Source organism: Populus trichocarpa, chromosome 7 (genome assembly GCF_000002775.5).
Source record: "Populus trichocarpa isolate Nisqually-1 chromosome 7, P.trichocarpa_v4.1, whole genome shotgun sequence".
NCBI lineage: Eukaryota > Viridiplantae > Streptophyta > Magnoliopsida > Malpighiales > Salicaceae > Populus > Populus trichocarpa.
Genome location: NC_037291.2, coordinates 11002982 through 11022867, shown reverse-complemented (window position 1 = coordinate 11022867; position 19886 = coordinate 11002982). Strand labels below are relative to the sequence as shown.

General features: G+C 31.9%; 2 protein-coding genes across 2 annotated transcripts; both read right to left on the bottom strand.

Moving 5' to 3' along the window:
- Positions 1-990: 990 nt before the first annotated feature.
- On the bottom strand, positions 991-5047 carry LOC7456937 (alanine--glyoxylate aminotransferase 2 homolog 1, mitochondrial). The gene is made up of 9 exons (XM_002310555.4): positions 4673-5047; positions 4250-4480; positions 3727-3897; positions 3495-3638; positions 3178-3357; positions 2803-3028; positions 1733-1846; positions 1530-1616; positions 991-1304 (listed from the first exon to the last, which is right to left on the bottom strand). Exons 1-9 carry the CDS (start codon positions 4904-4906, stop codon positions 1261-1263), a joined length of 1431 nt encoding a protein of 476 aa, XP_002310591.1. The 5' UTR covers positions 4907-5047; the 3' UTR covers positions 991-1260.
- A 9952-nt stretch (positions 5048-14999) lies between these two features.
- On the bottom strand, positions 15000-18120 carry LOC7457119 (pentatricopeptide repeat-containing protein At2g22070). The gene has a single exon (XM_002310556.3). The coding sequence runs from the start codon at positions 18039-18041 to the stop codon at positions 15684-15686; it is 2358 nt and encodes a 785-aa protein (XP_002310592.2). The 5' UTR covers positions 18042-18120; the 3' UTR covers positions 15000-15683.
- Between the last annotated feature and the right edge of the window lie 1766 nt (positions 18121-19886).

The window sequence follows — 19886 nt, the reverse complement described above, 5'->3', positions numbered from 1 at the left end:
AATAATGAATGGCATGGATGTTTTGCTGCCGAAATTATGTAATATCATTGATGCACAATTAAGAAGATGCAACTCATAGCCATTTTGTTTCCATTAGTTTCTGTTTCATTTCCAGGGAATTCTGACTGGGACAGCTTTAGCTCAGTTGTCTTGTGATCCCATAATGAGCATGGATAATTACTGGAAATAACCTAGTTGTCATACAACAGGATAGTGTTCCAGCAACACAAGCAAAGCCCTAACTAGGCTAAAGCTATTCATAAACCAATCAAAAGGGATCTACAAAAGTAAGTAGAAAGCCAAAAAGAAAGCGATGCTGTTACAATCGTATTACTAGTTCTACTAATCTTGCTGTAATCATTAAAGCATGCAACGTTTGTCAGCAATATTGAACTAACCAATCCAGGTCATTCCACTAATTAAAACGACAAATCTTTGGACGTGTTCATCAGATTGCCACTATCAATCCACCATCCTGAGTCCACACTTCAATGGCTTCATTGAATAGTCTAACATGATTGGTCTCTACTTCTTTTTATCTAGCTAGTGATGTTTCTTGTCTTTTTCGTTTCTTTTCTTCTGTACTAGCAATTTTTTCTCCCTTTTTCTGGTTTGTAGTTTATGTTTGGTACAAGGAGAAATATAAAGCAAAGAGCATTTCCAGTTTCACTTTGTGAGTTTTTTAATCTTCTTATCCATCCCCACCACTTCTATATCACCAGCTGAGCTCAATCAATATTTTAGTCTTCAGAAACCACATATAGAGATGGTTGCTTAGGCACATGGCCTGATTTGGAGGGTATTGCCGAAAACCTGGAACTACAGAGCCAATAATTCTGAAAAATTGGACATTTACTGCCCTCAGAGGTCCGAGGTCCTCTTGCAATAGAAGTTTTTCTTGAGCATTGACTCTGCCTGCACCTTAAAAACGAAAGAACCTAATGCCTTGCCAGCATCGTTGACCTAAAAATTATCTGTCGCACACACCGATAACCGCTAATGCCTTTCTTGGATTATGTTTTCCTTGCATGATTTTTCAAGTAATGTATCCATTGGTTCACATCATGACAAGTGAATCCACAGAACATGGAAATACAGTTTGATTTTTTCACGCAATAGAATCAGAAACAAGCAAACTCATCCTATTGTTAGAAAGGTTAGATATTTGCTCGATATTATTGAAAGCAACCTATCAGAGGAGATCGATGCCAAAAAATGTGAATAATTACATATTCATCTCAGCTTCTGGCAGGTAGCTCCTCACAACTTTGACATTGAATAGTCCAACGCGTCAACAAGACAGTCTGCGTATGCCAAAACAAAAACCGTGACATTAGATCATTTGGTTAAAAAGAGCATGTAAACAAAATTAACAATGGTAATCATCATGCAAGCCATTCAGAGCTTTTTTTTCACAGAAACTGCAGTTTTTAAAAGCTCTCAGAATCCCTCCTGAAAGTTACCTTATTGCTTATCTAAAAACACGAGGGTTTAATTTATTTAAGCACTTGAAGAGACATGAAGAGTACCTGCATCATCTTTGGTGAAGCACATCGGTGGTTTGATACGAAACACATTTCCATGTATTCCACCTTTGCCGACTAAGATGCCAAGCTCTGCACTCAGGAACCAGTGATGATAAATACAAATTAGAAATCGATGAGAAAATCATTTCATAATTAAAGGCTTATCTTTTCTACGTTTATGGTGTTGGGAGGTTGTGCCTTATTACCTCTAAGTTTCTCAAACAAGATTGCAGTTTCTGCTTTGGCAGGGGTTTTTTCCTTCCTGTCAGTCACAAGTTCTATCCCTACCATTAAGCCCCTGCCCCTTACATCTCCAATGACTGAAAAAACAATTAAAATTTCAGAGCAGCTTAAAATATCATAAAAAAGTTAAACAATGTGTCGCACTAAACTAGTAGTAATTCAGAAGTTACATATCAACATCTAAATTCATGTAATCATCACATCTGACGAAAAAGTTGATAAAATTTAGCTTCTGTTTGGCTGGCTTGATTTCTATTCTGCACAAGGCTACAGAAGCAGCAAAACTAATTAATCCTAAATGAAGCTGTTAAAGAAAGAAACTAGCTTGGCTCATGTCTTACAAAAACACACATGTGCACAACACTCAGATGAAGCTTATTTGTGTAATAGCCCATCCCAAGACATTGCACAAGGACATGCATAAAAGAAAATTCATCTGCACACACTTACAGGAACTAGGTTTTTGGCACAAACTCTGCAGAATAAAGTGCTAATGATATACTATATAAGTTAGGAGTGATTTAAGAAACTTATTTTATGTTATTTAGGGTTTTAGAAATAGGAAAACAATGAAAAGATGAGATTACTTTATTTTTTAGGTTTTAATAATTTCTTTTTTAAGAATATCTTCAATGTTTATTTTTTTCCTTAATTAGAGTTAGGTGGAATTTACATATTACAATTGGAGATATGCTATAATGTTAATATTGTATCAAATTTATGATAATCAATCAAAAGTTTTTTAAAAAATTGTGCTTTTATATATAGTTATGGATGAAAAGAGCCCTAAACAAAAATCTAGTTAGGTTTACTCTAGTGTATGTTCATATATGAATAGAACCACACTCAAAAGCATGGTTTGCTATAGCAAGTTTGTAATAGTTGGTTTGCATTTGAAAGTAGTTCGGATTTCAGATGGTGCAAAAAGACAGCAAACAGAATACTTAATATACAGCGAACAGAAAATGTCATGTAAATCACATAGGCAAAGATCACAACAGAGTATTGAGATGCTAAGTTCAAGATAAATTACTGTCATGACTTCTTTGTAGCTCCCTCAAACGTCCAATCAAGTGCGAACCAACAGCAGCACAATGCTCTTGACGCTTCTCTTGGTCTATGACTCTCAATACTTCAAGTCCACCAGCAGAGCACACGGGGTTCCCACCAAAAGTATTGAACTGAATTTTTTGCGCCATTACTTGTGCTATTTCTGGTGTTGTTACTACAGCTCCTAATGGCAAACCATTGCCAATGCCCTGATAAATGCTATTGGGTGTTACTTGTGGGATGGTCAAGCAGTTTTCAAAAGATAGTGAAAGTAACATATTGAAGTGAGAGCTATTTAAAACATAGAATTATCTTTGCAGCACTGATGAACAAATCTGAAAGAGGTGATTTTAAATACCTTTGCCATAGTAACAATGTCAGGGATGACACCTTGTGTCTCAAAACCCCAATAGTGGCTTCCTGTGCGACCAAACCCTGTTTGCACCTCATCAGCTATGCAAACACCTCCTGCCTTACGCACAATGTCATAAACCAACTTCAAGTATCCAGGGGCCAATTCAACCGCTCCTCCAACTCCCTATATTCATCCAAAAGAGAGAATAGAGTTTCCTTGAAATTTCATCTTCACGGTTGTCAAAACAACCATATACGCTGCTTACTGGGAACAAGTATCAAAGTCTTACTGGAAACAAGTGTCAAAGTCAAGTCACCAACCTGAATGGTTTCAGATATAAATCCAGCAACTTTTCCTGAAGTACCATAATCAATGTGATCCTGCACATCTTTGGCATAACCAGTAGGATCAGAGCCAAAGATTCCTCGGTACGGGTCCGGGTTAATAACATGATGAATTTCGCCCTGCAGTATTCTTCTGTTAGATTTACTGGCATCAATCCAATTACAACGAGTGATCATATTTTCCTGCAGCAACAGTAGATCAACAAACCTGCGGAATTGAGTATTTCCATGTGTTTAGAGCTGTCAGTCCTATTGTACCAGAACTTCCACCATGATATGAATTTCTTAACGAAATCATTTCAAGGTTACCACTGTATAGTCTAGCCATCAGCATAGCTAATTCATTAGCTTCTGATCCAGAATTTACAAAATAGACAACCTGCACATGCAAACAAGTTTAAAATTTAGATATTGTTTTCAGATCAGTTTAAGCATCAAAATCTTACTTCAATAATCGTCGTCACAATTTACTTCAGGAATATTTTGTACCTTTGACACAAATAATGATGAATTACGCACTGATTACCAAGAAAATTCATGTTTTTAAAAAGTTAACTAATTATTTTAAGCATTATCCAACCAACCACTTAGAATAATGATCATCATTTTAAAACAAAAACAAAACAAAAATTAATCAAAACCTAAATTACATCGTTCCTGTATATTCCTTCAAGAATTACGATTATTTACCGAAAGGAAATTAAAAGAAAGGGATCAAGGACACCAAAAACCTTGAGATTTCCAGGCATCTTAGCAGCTAAGGTCTCGGCAAAATCACCAATTGTATGGTTCAAGTAAATGGTAGTAGCATGTTGGAGCAGCTTGCTTTGCTCCATAATTGCATTTAAAATTTGAGGATGGCAGTGCCCACAAGAGACAGTCACTATCCCAGCAAAAGCATCCAAATACCTCCTACCATTTTCATCAAATAAATATTGCATCTTTCCTTCAACAATATTCAACTGCAAAACGAAAACAACATCATCAATCAACACAAAATGAAAAGGAAAGATAGATTGAGATCAAAAGGGCACGATCAGAAAGTGATGAACAGAGTGGCAACACAGAAAAATCAAACAAAGATCAAAACTTTTATGCTATATATGAAGAAGGAAACCATTAAATTAAAAGGGTACATAATATTAGAGACTAACAGGCTTCTGATAGTAGTAAAAAAGAGAAGGACCCAAAAATTTCTTGCGTTTTTGCAAGATTTCATCAGCTGATGGTCCTTTGTAAGGTTTTGGTTGGTAATCAAATGGTGGAAGTTGAGGAGGAGAATCAATAGGAGAAGGAACTGTAGAGAAAGAACTGCAGAGAGAGTTCCACCAAAACTTGGCTTTGGCTTCTTTCACATTTCTTCTTAACATTTGTGTTTGGAGAGCCATGGCCAAAAAGCAAATGAATTTGAGAGGGGAGAAAAACAATAGCTGATGCCTTGGTGGGGGTGATGGAGAATGACTATGTGGGTGTGTTTATTTATGGGAGCTTTTCGTCTTGTTCCTTTCTTTCTGCAAACATGTACTCATTATTTTGTGTTTTTTAATGTTATCCTTTTCTCTGTTAACATTCAATTTATTTTGAATTTAAACAAAAAAATTACTTTACAAAATTAAAAGCATTTAGAGCATGTTTGGCAACGGGTTTTAACCTGTGTTCTTAAAAAATTTAAATTTTTTTTAAAAAATTTAATATGGTTTATACGTTTTAGATCGTTTTGATGTGTTAATATCAAAAATAATTTTTAAAAAATAAAAAAATATCATTACCATGTATTTTAACACGAAAAATTATTTAAAAAACAATAATAACTATACTGACAAACAAGTTCTTGAAAGTGAGTAGACTGAACCAAACAAAGATTCTTACGGCTAATAATACATATGGCCATTTGTCAGCAAGATACAGTGTTTATTGTAAGATCCCTTTTTGTGATCCACTGCGGCTGGACATTTTCGAGGAGAATATTCTTGAAGTCCTACTCACCCACCATCTTGATTTTTTTTATCATGACTCAATCTGATAATTAAACAAATTAACCACAAAACAATGATCAAAGCACGCTTATCAACCAAAGGCCTACATCTAATTCAAAAGAAATTCACGTGATTTTAGTCTAGGAGAAGTATAGTTTTGGATTAGATTGGTGTTGGGAATTTTTTTTAACATCAAAATAATATAAACCATGTGTTAAATAAGCATAATTCTCAACCCAAAAAAAATAAATTAAGAGAAAATTTTATATGATTAAAGGTGAAAATTCCCAATTAAATAGTGTTAAATGAGTGGCATTTTGATAAATTGAAGGAAAAATCCTTCCTTTCCAATATAAGAGGCTGAAAGTTTTGTGAGAGGAAGAGAGAGCTTGGGAAATTTCTTCTTCTCCTTCAATTCTTCATTTACTCTCAATTTTTAGGGCATGGAGAGAGAAAATCAAGTGATTTCCTATCAAAGTTGATGGGATACTAGTTTTATTACCAAGAAATCCATTAAAGATTCTATTTAATCCAGGTATAAGACTTAAAATAAAGAACTTCATTGAGACAATTAATAGATTTCTTCAATATACATGAGCTAAGGTGGACTTCAAGAGAATATTGAGAAATTAAAAACAAATCTTGATTAATTTGATTCATGTTCAAGAAAGGCATGTAAAGGAGCATTCAGACATTACAAAAAGATTATAATAAAAAGATTTAAATCTGCCAATTTTGACATTTCACTATTGTTTTAACAATAATTGGAGTTACAAAATGAATTTTGATGCGATTCTAGTAGCATTGAAAAACAGACGCTCACATTTTTCCATTGATATATGGTATATCTTCTAAGAGTGTGTTTGGTATTGCGGTAGCTGTTGTGGTTGTGGTTTCAAAAAAGTTGTTTTATAAAAAGTACTTTTAGTTGAGGTTGGTTTGGAAAAATATATATTTGGTTAAAACTGTGGTTGAAATTGAGGTTGAACAAAAGGTAGTTTAATGTGTTTGGTTAAAAATGCTTTTGAAATTGAGGTTATAAAATAATTTTAAATATATATATATATATATATATATATATATATATATATATATATATATGGTTTTTAATTTAAATATTATAGATTAACTATTGCTATTACATCATGAAATAAATAATACTTAAATATTTTTTATTGTTCCATGAAATTATCTACAATTCCATCATGTATGAAATACATCCGACAATGACTACAGTTTTCACAAATTTCTTAAGAGCACAACAACATCAGGTAAAATATAATCAGAAACAAAATTAGGATTGCGATCAAATTCTGCAAATGCTACGTTTTTAACACTAGTTAATGTAGTGTCATTGAATAATATTTAACACTAGTTTTTCGAATAAAACACAATATCTGTGAAATTTTATTGGATTTTTTTATTTTACTGGGTTACACCCGGTTCAATGCATTTAGGTTTGGAACGGACCAGGATCAATGCATTTAGGTTTGGATCGGACCCGGTCCGACCCATATGGGCTGGGCTAAACCCAGCCAGCCTGGCCCGGTCACTGGCCCAAGCCAGTGACCCGGCTGGGCAAAGCAACACGCGTGTTGCTACACTGTTCAAGTGAATTAAAATTCACTTGAACAGTGTAATGGTGATAAAAGCAAAGCGGGAGGAAGATGAAAGTTGAGCACTTTTCTATTCCTCTGTTCTACTCATTCTCCTCTCACAGTGTCTGCTTGGTGCTGGAGTTGGACTCTTTCCCTGTTTTTCCCAGCCCCTCATTCTCCTTCTCCTTCTTCTGCACTTCCATGTCTCCACTGTTCACATGAACAGTGGAGACATGGAAGTGCAGAAGAAGAAGAAAAAGCGCGCGCCTCTGGTTACTGGAAGGAAGTTCAGTTGCGCACCTCTGGTTACTGTGTTGTAACACAGTTTGCTAAAAAAGCAGCTCCAAGCTGCTTCTTCTCCCCCTGCGTTGTAAACGCAAAAAACAATAGGGTCCATGCACAGTAAATCCTGTTTTTTCCTTTACTAAACAGCTTAAATATGCGGTTGACTCAAAACGCAACCGCAGCAGCGTAAACAAACGCTACCTAAATCATCAAGACGATGTAGAACTATTCATTTGAAGTTGGGCTTCAATTTTGGCAATGAATTACAAAATTCAACTTTGGTATTATTTTAATTAGTTCGGCTATTATTTATTTATATTTTCATTTATTTCAGGGCTTGCATAATTTATCATATCTAAGATTTTACAAATAAATACATTGTTCTATCAGTGGTTAATTTCCATTTCATGTTTAGTTTATTTTTTCAGATTACATTGTTAGTTTTGTTGTTGTTTTGTTTTTATGTTGCATCCAAATAGATTAGGCCCATGCTTTGTTTTGATTTATCACCAAGTAGTAGTGATTAAGTATCCTTTGTTTTAGGCGTTACTGGATAAATATTTTGCACTACGCCATGAAACTGGTCAAATTTTTTCTAACATAAAAAAAAAATATTCAAGTGACACCTACATTTTTATAGAAGCAAGAAAAATATGAAACCCATTTCATTGGCATAACTGAGTTTAATAAGCCCAGTTAATTTAATAATATGATTAAAAAAACATTGATAATAAATAAAGCAAATAAAAAAAGGTAATAATTAACTATAAAAAATAACTGTCAATATCATTTTCGGAATGAGAAGAAAGAAAGACGCATTAAAGACTCATTGTCACTCTGCTAGGGATACCACCCCATCAACAGAAAAAGTTCACCGAGGCGATTCTAACGCCATTATGAAAGATTGCACGATGACACTGAAAACGGTCGCACGTATTTTCAAGGTAGAGACCCAGAAAACAAAAATATATATATCATAAAATGAGCATCTCATGCCAATATTCCTTTTAAAAAAGATAAATTTAATAAAGAATAACAAACAAAAAGATCCGACATAACTCGTGCTATTTTCAAATTAGTGAAAAATCCTATAGAAAGTAAAAAAAAAAAAAACATAGCCTAATCTTCAATTAAAAAAATATTGAATGATAAAATTGAAAAAAAAACATGAGTTTTATGAAAGGAAAATAAAAACAAGCTAACATGAACAAATTTCTTAAACATGAGTTAATCTTCTAAATTGCAACTTATTGAATCCTAGACTCAATAAGCTTAATTGCGAACCAATTTAGTATTAAAGAATGCAATAAGGAAAAAAAATCCATTTAAAAAAGTTGTCAAGGTAAAAGAAAGAATGAAGGTCAAATACAATAAGAAAAAACTGAAGGAGGATAAAATCATAAAAAAATAGTTTAATTTTTAAAATTATCTCAAATAAAACAAATAGCAATCAAAAGAATAAGAATCAAATCTGACACATGAAAAAATTTAAAGGAGGATGAAATTGAAAAAATATATATAATTTTATAATTTTTTTAATATAAAATAAATTGTAATCAAAATAACAGGGACCAAATCTGAAAGAAAAAATATATTAAAGGGTTGGTTTTAAGAATTGAAGAAATAGGCGCAAAAATGAGAAGGAAAGAGAAAATAAAAACACAAAAAGATACTCAATACCAAACCAGAGGTCCGTTGACTATATACTTCACCAAAGGATGGAGATGCCGCCGAGAAAATTTGAACACCACCCTGAACGCCTGTATACCGAGTGATGCCACACACACCGATCGAAAGAGTGCGATCATCATCCACACATTGACATGTGCAACACACATATTAGCTGACTTTTTTAAATAATATTTATGTTAATTAAATTATCTAATCACCCTTAAGTTAACCTTATTATATATATAAAAAAAAACCATATGGAAGGATGAAAACACTCATGTACATCAACTTAATATTTTTATAAGAGTAATTAAGTAATTTTACCGTACTGAAAAAATAAAATAAAAAACTAAAAACCCTTGAATTCTAGTTTAGTATTTTTTTGTTTTTAAAAGTAATTAAGTTATTTTATTATATAAAAAAATATACAAGATAACCAGTTTGTCTTGATGAATTTGATAATCACCAATGAATTACATGAAAAAAAATTATATTACCTCTACTAATAAGTCATTTGATTTTATTTAAGATGAACAAAATAATCATTTTATTATTTAAATTCATATTGATATGTGGCTTGGTGTATAGTGAATTAATCAAATGACTAATGTGTACTCTATAGTTTTGAAGTTTGAGAACTTCAAGATGTGTCATGATAATTCTAGTAATTTGTCCTGAATTAAAATTAATAATTCTAGTAATTTTTCCTGAACATTTAAATTTATTCGTTTTGGCTAATTTTGTGTTTTCGTAAACCTGTTTTAGTCAGCACTGTCTTTTCTCTCTGATAATATATTCTATAAATTTCTAAAGTGGGGTCCTATAAGCAAGTGTAACTCATAAAACACAGCTTTGGTCACTACAAGTTAAAAAAACAAAATTAAAAAAATATATATATGATGTTTTTACTGTAAATAATCTTAAAAGACACAATTCATTATAGTATTTTTTTTATATTTTGAGTTTTGAGTTTTTTTTTTCAATCATTTATTTTTTTTCAATTTTATTCTTATATATACTATTATTTTAGATTTCACGGCTTTGAAAAAAATATTCATGTGTTTTTTTTGGAATCGCATATATATATATATATATATATATATATATATATATATATATATTAAAAACAAATCAAGAGATGAGACAAATTATTGTAACTGCTAGGAAAAATTACTATAGATAGTAATAGTGCAATCTATAATGATCCTTTTTTTTTAATTTTTATATTTAAAGATTATAGTTTAAATCCTAGAAAAATTGTTGCATATGCATTTATTACAAAAAAAAAAAAAAACTAAAGAAGCTCCCTTATGTATTGCATAGTTTTCAGACCCGGCTCGGTCCAAGGCCCAGGTTCCAGGTTTTGACCGGGTCATCGGGTCGCTCAGATCAATTTTTTTTAAATCAAAACGACGTCGTTTTAGTAAAAAAACAAAAGTCAACGGGTTGCAACTAGATCTTGCCGGGTCAACCAAGTCCGCTGGGTTTTTCCCTCTCCTATTTTTCTTCAACCCAACCTGGTTCCAGCCCCGGGCCAGGTCGGGTTTTAAAATTATGATTTATTGTAACCGAGCTTTTTTTCTTGGAAGAATTTTATTGACTATTTTGTTTTATTAGCTTTTTCTGATAAAAAAATACTTACAATTTTGTTTACTTAGCTTTTTATAATAGGGTTCTCATGATGTTGGGAAATTTTTTTATATATTTAATTGATGTTTTATTTGATAAAATTTTATTTTATTTTATTTATAGAAGCAAATTAAATTTTTTAGGACTGAAATAAACTATGAACAAAAATACTGCCTCTTTTCCTTTAAAGAAATGTCTTTTTTTTTTTCTTGGTCACATTAGCTAGTAAACAAAGTTGAAAAGGAAGGGTGGTTGTCACTTCGGTCCAATGAAAAAAAACAAAATTGTTGTTGCTTGTAATGCTTTCTTGCTTGCTTCTGCATAGCTGGGTTCTCTGTAAGGAACTGTTGACCCTTTACTTGAAAAAAACAAAATTGAGATCTTTTTTTTCTTTTCCAGCAGATCTTCCTTCTTCTTTTTTCTTCAATTGACCCTTTAGTTGTTGTTTTTTTCCTCTTTTTTTTTTCATTTTCCTGAAATTGTGGTTGGTTTTGCATTTGTAATTTGAAAAAAAAAAGTTTTAATAAAATAATTTTAATTGCTACTAATTAGATTAAAATATATATTTAGTTAAAATTATCATTGAAATTACTGTTTAATAAAAAATGATTGGAAGATATTTGGTTAAAATTATAATTTTTTAAATAATCTTGAATTGATAAGAGGTAGTTGGGTTATAGACACAAAAATAATTAAATGCATAATTAAAATCAATCTACAACACTAACATCCATTGTAGTACAAACATCTAGTAGGTGGTCTAGTGGTAAGAGTTTGGGACCAAGAGGTTTGCTCCCCTGGTCTCAGATTCGAGCCATGTGGTTGCTAATATAATGGCCACTAGAGGTTTACATAGTCGTTAACTTCAGAACCAGTGAGATTAGTCGAGGTGCGCGCAAGCTAACCCGATCATCTACATTAATAATAATAAAAAAAACAGCCTAAATAACAATCAAATCAGAAAGCATTTTAAATCAATTTGCATGTCCAAGGAAAATAAAAACTCTGTAACAAAACACCAGCCCACAACCCAAACACACGAGTACCACAAGTGAATATCAAGAAAAATCGAAACTATGTAATAAACAACCAAACTTGAAATGATACACGGTAATTAAAAAAATAAAATTAAAAGAGCTAAGAAAGAGTTAGATTCATTGTCAACTTACCAGGATCTTGAAGTAGAAATGATGTATAAGCACATTATATCAGCCAAAAAAGGATTTTGTATTTCCGATCCAAAAAAATTTCACCGTTCAAAAAGGTAATTTAAGAATCATTATTCATAAAATTATAAGCAATTGCGATAACCAAGAATATAAAAAACATTCATAAACAATATATTATATAAATTCAGAATGAATTTAAGTCTGGTTCTTTTTATATCTTTTTCATTATTATTTTTTTCATCAATTTATTTATTATTGTAATATTTTTTTATTTATATTATTTAAATTACCAATGGAATCAATGATTTGGTTCTAGAATTTTTTTACCCTACCATTCTTTCTTACATCGAAAAAAATTGCTTGACATACAATAGAATGCAAGCAACAAATCTAGTAACATTAAACTAAATCATATAAGGAAATACTATATCAATGAATAATGGCCGTTAAAAAACAATCATTATCCTAGCTAGTGAGAGGTAATTTAGTTTCTTTATAGGTACACATTGGTTATTGAAAAATTAATTAGGCGCAAACCTGGCTTTTAACTTCTATTATTAACAATACAATGACTAAATTAGCTTTATAAGCAAAAAAAAACATTAATTTGTGTCCAAGGGCTTTTTAGACATTTTGATTAAGCACAATTAAATTACTTAATGCCATAGGAATCAATAAAAATAAAGCTTCCATTATAGGGGGGTTTTGTCATTTCATTTTGATTTTTTGTTATAATCAAGTTGAATTATGAGTCATTTGATCTTTTATAAACATAAAATATTAATAAAAAGAAAAAGTGGTTGGTCAAAGTATGAGAGTGTTCTATCATTTATATTTCATATTCAATTTAGTCCTTGTTGTTTTAATTGCTATTAATTTTTTTTTATCTTCTTTTGATTGATTTTTTTCTTCAATTTTATCTCTAATAATTAGGTTTTATTTGATTTTTATATCAAATTTGACCCTCATTCTTTTAATTTTTTTAATCTTTTCACTAATTAAATTTTGTTTCAATTTCATCTCCATCATTTGATTTTAATTTTTTTAATGTTGAATTTCCCCCTATTCTTTTTACTAATGTTTATTTTGTTTGGGATATTTTTTTATTGCATTTCTTTTCAAAATTTTCTTTTTATTTAGATACGGGTTTTGAAAATTAACACGGGTTGACTTTGATCTTTTTTAGGTCCTTTTATAAAATTATTTTTTTTTTCAATTTCATCCTTTAATATTTAATTTTTATGGAATTGGTCTTCGTGCTTTTTTTCTCTCTTTCTTTCTTTTCTATAATATTATCCAAATCTTATGCCCATGATCACAGGGTTAGCAAGTTAACCCGAGTTGACTTGGGTTTTTGTTGTTTCCTTTTTAAATTTTTTTCTCTAATTTCATGCATTAATATTTTTTTATTGAGAATTTTGCTTCGTTATTTTTTAGGTTTGCCTTTTGCGCGATAATTCCTGGCCTCATGATCACGGTCATGATCACGAGTTTTGAAAGTTAACATGGGTTGACTTTGGTTTTTTTTTTTAATGTCATTTAAAAAAAATCAATTTCATCCTTTAACATTTAATTTTTTGGGAATTGGTCTTTGTGATTTTTTTTCACTTTTTTTTTATTGGGTTATCCCCAATCATGTGCTCATGGTTACAGGGTCAGCGGATTAACACTGATTGACTCAATTTTTTTTAGTTTCATCATTCAACATTAATTTTTTTATAGTTAAGCTTTACAGTTTGATTCAGTTCACTTTTATTTGTGACTTTTTTTAAAACCTTTCTTGGCATAGATAATTGTTTAATTAAATAAGAATTATATTCTAATAAATATTGTTATTAAACACAATTTACTATATGAACCGTGTTGCGAGATCAAATATCTTAATATTTTTTAAATTTCATCCTTTAACATTTAGTTTTTTTTTTAATTAGTCTTTATGTTTTTTTTTAATTAATTATTTAATTAAATAAAAATTTATTTTTTTTAATGTGAATTATAAAGTTTTTACCATCTAGATTCGCATCATCAAAATTCTTGGCCCCGTTCTTCCGGGTACCCTTTATGTTTCTGTATGATGATCAGGCATCTGACAGTTAGCATGGCAATGAATTAACAGGTATCGTTTATTCTTTCTCCTAACCTTCAGGCTGACAGCTTTAAAGAAGCCTGATATCATGAACATTAATAATTACTTTCTCATCTTGACTTCTCGCTTGCCTGCTTTATCATTTTCCTTCCATGAACTGTGTTTCTTGTTTACATTTTACATATTAATGCTCTTTTGACAGGCGTGGAAATGGAGCTGCCATATTCACTACATCTGCTGCTGCTGCTGCTGAAAGGAATTCAATTAACGGAAATAGATGCTGGGCAGGTAAATAAAAAAATCACTTGTATCATTGGAGAATATTTAGAGCTACAGACAGACTGATAACTTATTTGTTATTTGGCTTCAATTACCCTTTTTTTGGGAAAGATTTGATAACTCATGCAAAATTAGAGGAACAATGGAGAATTACTTATAGGGTGATTTAGCTTTGATATTTTCTTGAAGATTCTCAGCATTAATCTTCTCATATTAGAGGGTTCACAAAATTTATCTCGTGGAGTGTTTATTTCTGCATGAAATAGGCACTTGGAGTGAAATGCAAGCATGTTTAACATGATTCGCTTCTATCCAGCTTGGCATCAATGTTCCTATACCAGTTCCTCCGCCCTTTTTCTCATTTACTGGGAGGGTTTAACAGGTGGTAGTGGAGTTTCTCCGGCGATGCCTACTTCACAGAAACTACAATGGTTGTACTGATTATCCAGTTTGGAACTTAAATGAAATAATCCAAGGTCGTCTTCTTCCTTTTCTTTTCCCTCCCTCCTTTTTGGCATGTACAAGCTTATGTTTCTCCCGACTGCTCTAGTTTGGGAACCAATCCTTCATTAGTGAAATACCAAGTCTGAAAACGGCTGCTAGCCTGAGATTCCTGGAGGCTTAGTTTAGTTGGTATGATCGTTTAGGGAGGACCACATTCTTAAGGTTTTATAATGTCTAAACATCCATCACCACTGAAGGTAGCATTTTTATTTTCTAATGCATAAATAATTGTATAATCAATATGCTCCTTACCAATGCCTTGTAGGCACTTGTTAGCATTACACTAAACGCAAAAGATAACAGAAAACTTTTTTTAGTAGTAGTTGATGTTTATGATGGATCATGGACCGATAATTCAATGAAGTGAGGGGTTATTTTTCACATGGCACCATGGGATGCAACATATGATTGCAGCAGCTATACTAGTATATATCCTTCAATTTTAGAAGTAGAACTAGCAAATCGAGTGAGTTCATGCGTTGTAGGCACAACTTGAGGAGCAGATGTAACCGTACGAAGTCAAAGCTATTTAGCATAGCAGAACCGGCAATCCCGCCTCCAAGAAAAACAGTCCTGCAGAAGCAGCTGTAAATTTGTTATGAATCCTCAAAAGCCGTTTAGCATAGAAATGGTGGATATGACAGTCCTCTGTGAAAGATATTTAGCTTGCCGGAATAAGGCAGTCCCATCTCTGAGGAAAACAGCCCTGCAGAAGCCATTGTGAATTTGTGACGGACCTTCATGACTGAGAACAACACGCACATCTCCAGAATCTTCTTCAGATTTACACATTAGGCAGAGTTCCAATAAGGAGTTGACTAAAAATGGGTAACAAGAATGCTGAAGAGTAGGGAATCAGCCAAAGCTGTGACTTCCTCCTATGCCAACTATCTGCCTTTTCATAGTAAATCCTGAATCAACCAACTTCTATAGACTTGACAATTGAAGTTTGTTTCTAAATGCTATGTCTACCAATAGTCCTTACAAGAACAGGAACCATCCTTGAAATGGTGAAAACGAGTAGCATCTCTCACAATTATTTCTCTGTCCACAAGCTTGGAGATAAATTTGATGGCATTGTGACAGTCATTACAGACTCGAAGGTTCTTCATGATCCGCAATGTAGTGTTTTCTGGAGTACTTATTATCCCAAATGCGATGGCAAGTTTCTCGCTGTGATATCTAAGAATCTGATCTTTCACCTCTACTTCAAGGTCATGCAATACAGATTCAGTGTCTGGAGCAAAACCCATCTTTTTTATCTCCTTCCAGATCTTGTCCATCATCTTATAGATTTCGTCTTTCTGTGGGTGAAGACCATCCTCCACTCCAAATACATGGGTTTTGTTCTGGATCTGAACCCAACTAAGTCCTTGCTCCTTTTTAACTCCTCTAGCCTTCATCAATTTTCTAATTTTTGCAGCATCATCCCATTTCCCACAAGATGAATACACATTAGCAAGGGCAGAGTATGCCCCACTATTGTTAGGCTCAATAAGTAGCAGTCTCTCTGCCGCAACTTTTGCCAGATCAACATTTTTATAAACCTTACAAGAAGATAAAAGTGAACCCCAAGCTATAACATCTGGTTCCATAGGCATATTTTCTACAAATTTGTATGCTTCTTGCAGCAATCCAGCACGCCCAAATAGGTCAACCATGCATGCATAGTGGCTCAGGGTGGGATCAATTTTGTGTACATTTTTCATCAAATCAAAATAGCTTCGGCCCTGCTCCACCAATCCTCCATGTGTACAGGCAGAGAGCACCCCAACATAAGTTATATGGTCAGGCTTGATACCAAGTGTCAACATCTGTTCAAATAGTTCTATGGCTTCTTCTCCAAGACCATGTTGAGCTAAAGCCATAATCATAGAAGTCCAAGAGACAGTATCTCTGTTCTGACGTAGAAGATTGAATACTTTCCGTGCACCATTTATGCTTCCAGCTTTTGCATACATCGTAGTCAGAGCATTGCCCACAGAAGGTGATAATGCCTCCCCTGATCTTATTGCACTTGCATGAATTTGTTTTCCATGATTCAAAGATGTCACACTTGAACTGGCACTCAACATAGCTGCTAGAGTAAAACTGTTTGGCCGAGGTCCTTCACTAACCATTGTTTTGAATACCTCTATAGCATCATTATTTAAGCCATTCTGTACATAACCTACAATCATGGCAGTCCAAGCAACCACATCGGGGTCTTTCAATGAGTTAAATATTTGTCTGGCTGGGGTTATATCACCAAGCTTGACATATCCATTCAATAAGGCCGTAAAAGCTATCACATCAAGATCTGAAATCCCACTCTGCTCTATGATTCTTCGAGCAATTTCAACTCCTCCAGACTTTGCATACATTGAGATCAAAGCATTTCCCACAGCTCCTGAAGCGTCGAACATTGTCCGAACAATATAACCATGAATTTGTTTACCAAAACTCAACTTCTCAAGATTGGCACAAGCCGATAAAGCACTTGCTAGGGAAAACCTATCAGGCTTCAGAGACGTATCTTTTAATATACTAGAGAAGAACTGTAATGCTTCATTATCAAAACCATGCTGATTGCATCCTGCAATCATTGAATTCCATGAAACAATATCGCGTTCACTCAATAGCTCAAACTGAGCAAGAGCGAGGTCAACCCTACCACAATTCATATGCAAGGAAATCATAGCATTCCAGCTTGATGTGTTCCTCAACTTCATCCTATCAAAAACAACCTTGGCCATCTTCAAATCTCCTGTCTTTGCATACATATTTAAAAGCGAATTCGCAACAGGAACACACGCATGAAGTCCTAATTTAACAACAAAAGAATGAACCTTCTTCCCTATACCTCGAGACCCGGTGGCAGCACATGAAGCAAGGACATTAGTAAGTGTGAACTGGGTCGGCAAAACTTTATCCTTCACCATATCTACAAAAATCTTTATCGCATCTTCAAAACGACCCATTTGATTATAACCCACGATTATCGTAGTCCACGAAACAGAATCACGAACAGGTATTAAATCAAAAACCTGATGGGCTTTCTCTAATTTTCCCTGCTTCGCATACCCAGAAAGAATTGTGTTCCATGAGAAAGTGGTCTTCACAGGCATTTCATTGAATAAATCGTGGGCATCTAAATGAAACCCGGTTTTTGCATACAAGTTCATGAGGTTGTTCATTAAATAGACACTGAAGGTAAGGCCTAATTTAACCATCTGAGCATGGATTGATTTTCCTTTTAAAGGGTCTCTCGATTTAAGGCTAGTTTGAAGGAGATGGGCACAAGACTCTGAATGACAAGAGAAATACGGTGGGTTTGGGATCTCCATTGGAGGGTGGATTTAAACGGGTTAATGTTACGTAATGCTAATTAGTGGAAGCAGCATAACATTGGTTATAGCAAACGAAGCCCCGTTTGTTTCTGTTTTGCTGGAAATTTTTTTTTTTTAAAATGATTTTTTTTAAAATAAATTTTTAAAAAATAAATTATTTTTAATATTTAGTAGCAGTGTAATGAAAAATAAGTTAAAAAATATTTTTTAGTATTTGGTTATTTTATAGAAAATGAATTGAAAAATAACTTATTAATTTTTTTTTAAGTTTATTAAAAAAATAAAAAACAAATCTTATAAATTAAAAGGTTGAATAAGAATGAAATTGAAAAAAAATTAATTTCATAAATTATCTCAAATAAAATAAATAATAATCAAAATAATGAAGATCAAATCTAACAAATAAAAAAAATGAAAGATGATTAAATTAAAATAATAGTAATTACAATTTCATAAATTATTTCAAATAAAATAAGTAACAATCAAAATAATGAAAACCAAATTTGATAGATAAAAAATTTCAATTAAAAAAATGATAAGAGAAAAGCAAATAACAATCATAAAAATGAAGACTAAAGTTAATATAAAAATCAAAATTTAAGGGATAAAATTGAAAAAAAGAAGAAGAAGATTCAAACAAAATACATATCAATCAAAAGTTTGAGGATCAAATTTGATATAATAAGCAAATAATATGATATTTCTAAATTTTTCACAATTTATGGAAAGTGTTTTCCGCCCAAAATAAAAGAAAAACACTTTCCTGGAAATCAAGTTAAAATTTCCTTTGACTAGAAAGTGTTTCTGTTGACCAACTTTTCTAATGACAAATAAACACGAGAAAGTTTGGAAAGTGGTTTGATAGATAAAAAATTTCAATTAAAAAAATAATAAGAGAAAAACAAATAACAATCATAAAAATAAGGACTAAAGTTAATATAAAAATTAAATTAAATCAAATTTTAAGAGATAAAATTGAAAAAAACATTCAAACAAAATATATATCAATCAAAAGTTTGAGGATCAATTTTAATATAATCAACAAATAAGATGATATTTCTAATTTTTTCACAACTTTTGGAAAGTGTTTTCCGCTCAAAATAAAAGAAAAACATTTGATTGAATGTTTTCAAGCCAAAATTTCCTTTGATTGAAAAGTGTTTTCTGTTGACCAACGTTTCTATTGACAAACAAACACAAGAAAGTTTGGAAAGTGGTTTTCCCTAAGTTTTCATTTGCCTTTTCGATTCAACTTATATTTTTTAAAAAAATATTTTAGTTTCAAATTATTATTATTATTTTTTCTGTTTTTAGATTATTCTTATATTAAAAATATTTTTTAAAATAAAAATAATATATTATTTTAATATATTTTCAAATAAAAATACTTTAAAATATAACATCTATTATACTCCCAAAAAGACTCTAATTAGATAGGGCTTGCGATATACTTCAGGTTGACTTAATTTTTTTCAATATAGAAAAAAAAAGATACCAAAACAATGCAAGTGTTCTTAAAAAAATGGACAATTGACTCAATTGTGATTAATAAACTCAAGTACTTCAAATAATATGAACAAAAATACAATGATAATAAATAAATTTACAAAAAAAAAATTAACAACATAAAAAAGGCCAAAAAACTCAATTCGAGTCCATCTGAGTTAGCATGTTAAATTTACGACCTGAACGTGATACCAGGGTAACCTTGTCAAAAGCAAGCTTAATAAAACTATGACACTCAATTATCAAACAATTCAATATTGAAAAATAAAATAAAAAAAAAACAATGAAAAAAGTAGAGTTAACCCGCTAACCTCGAGACTATAAACTCATAATTGA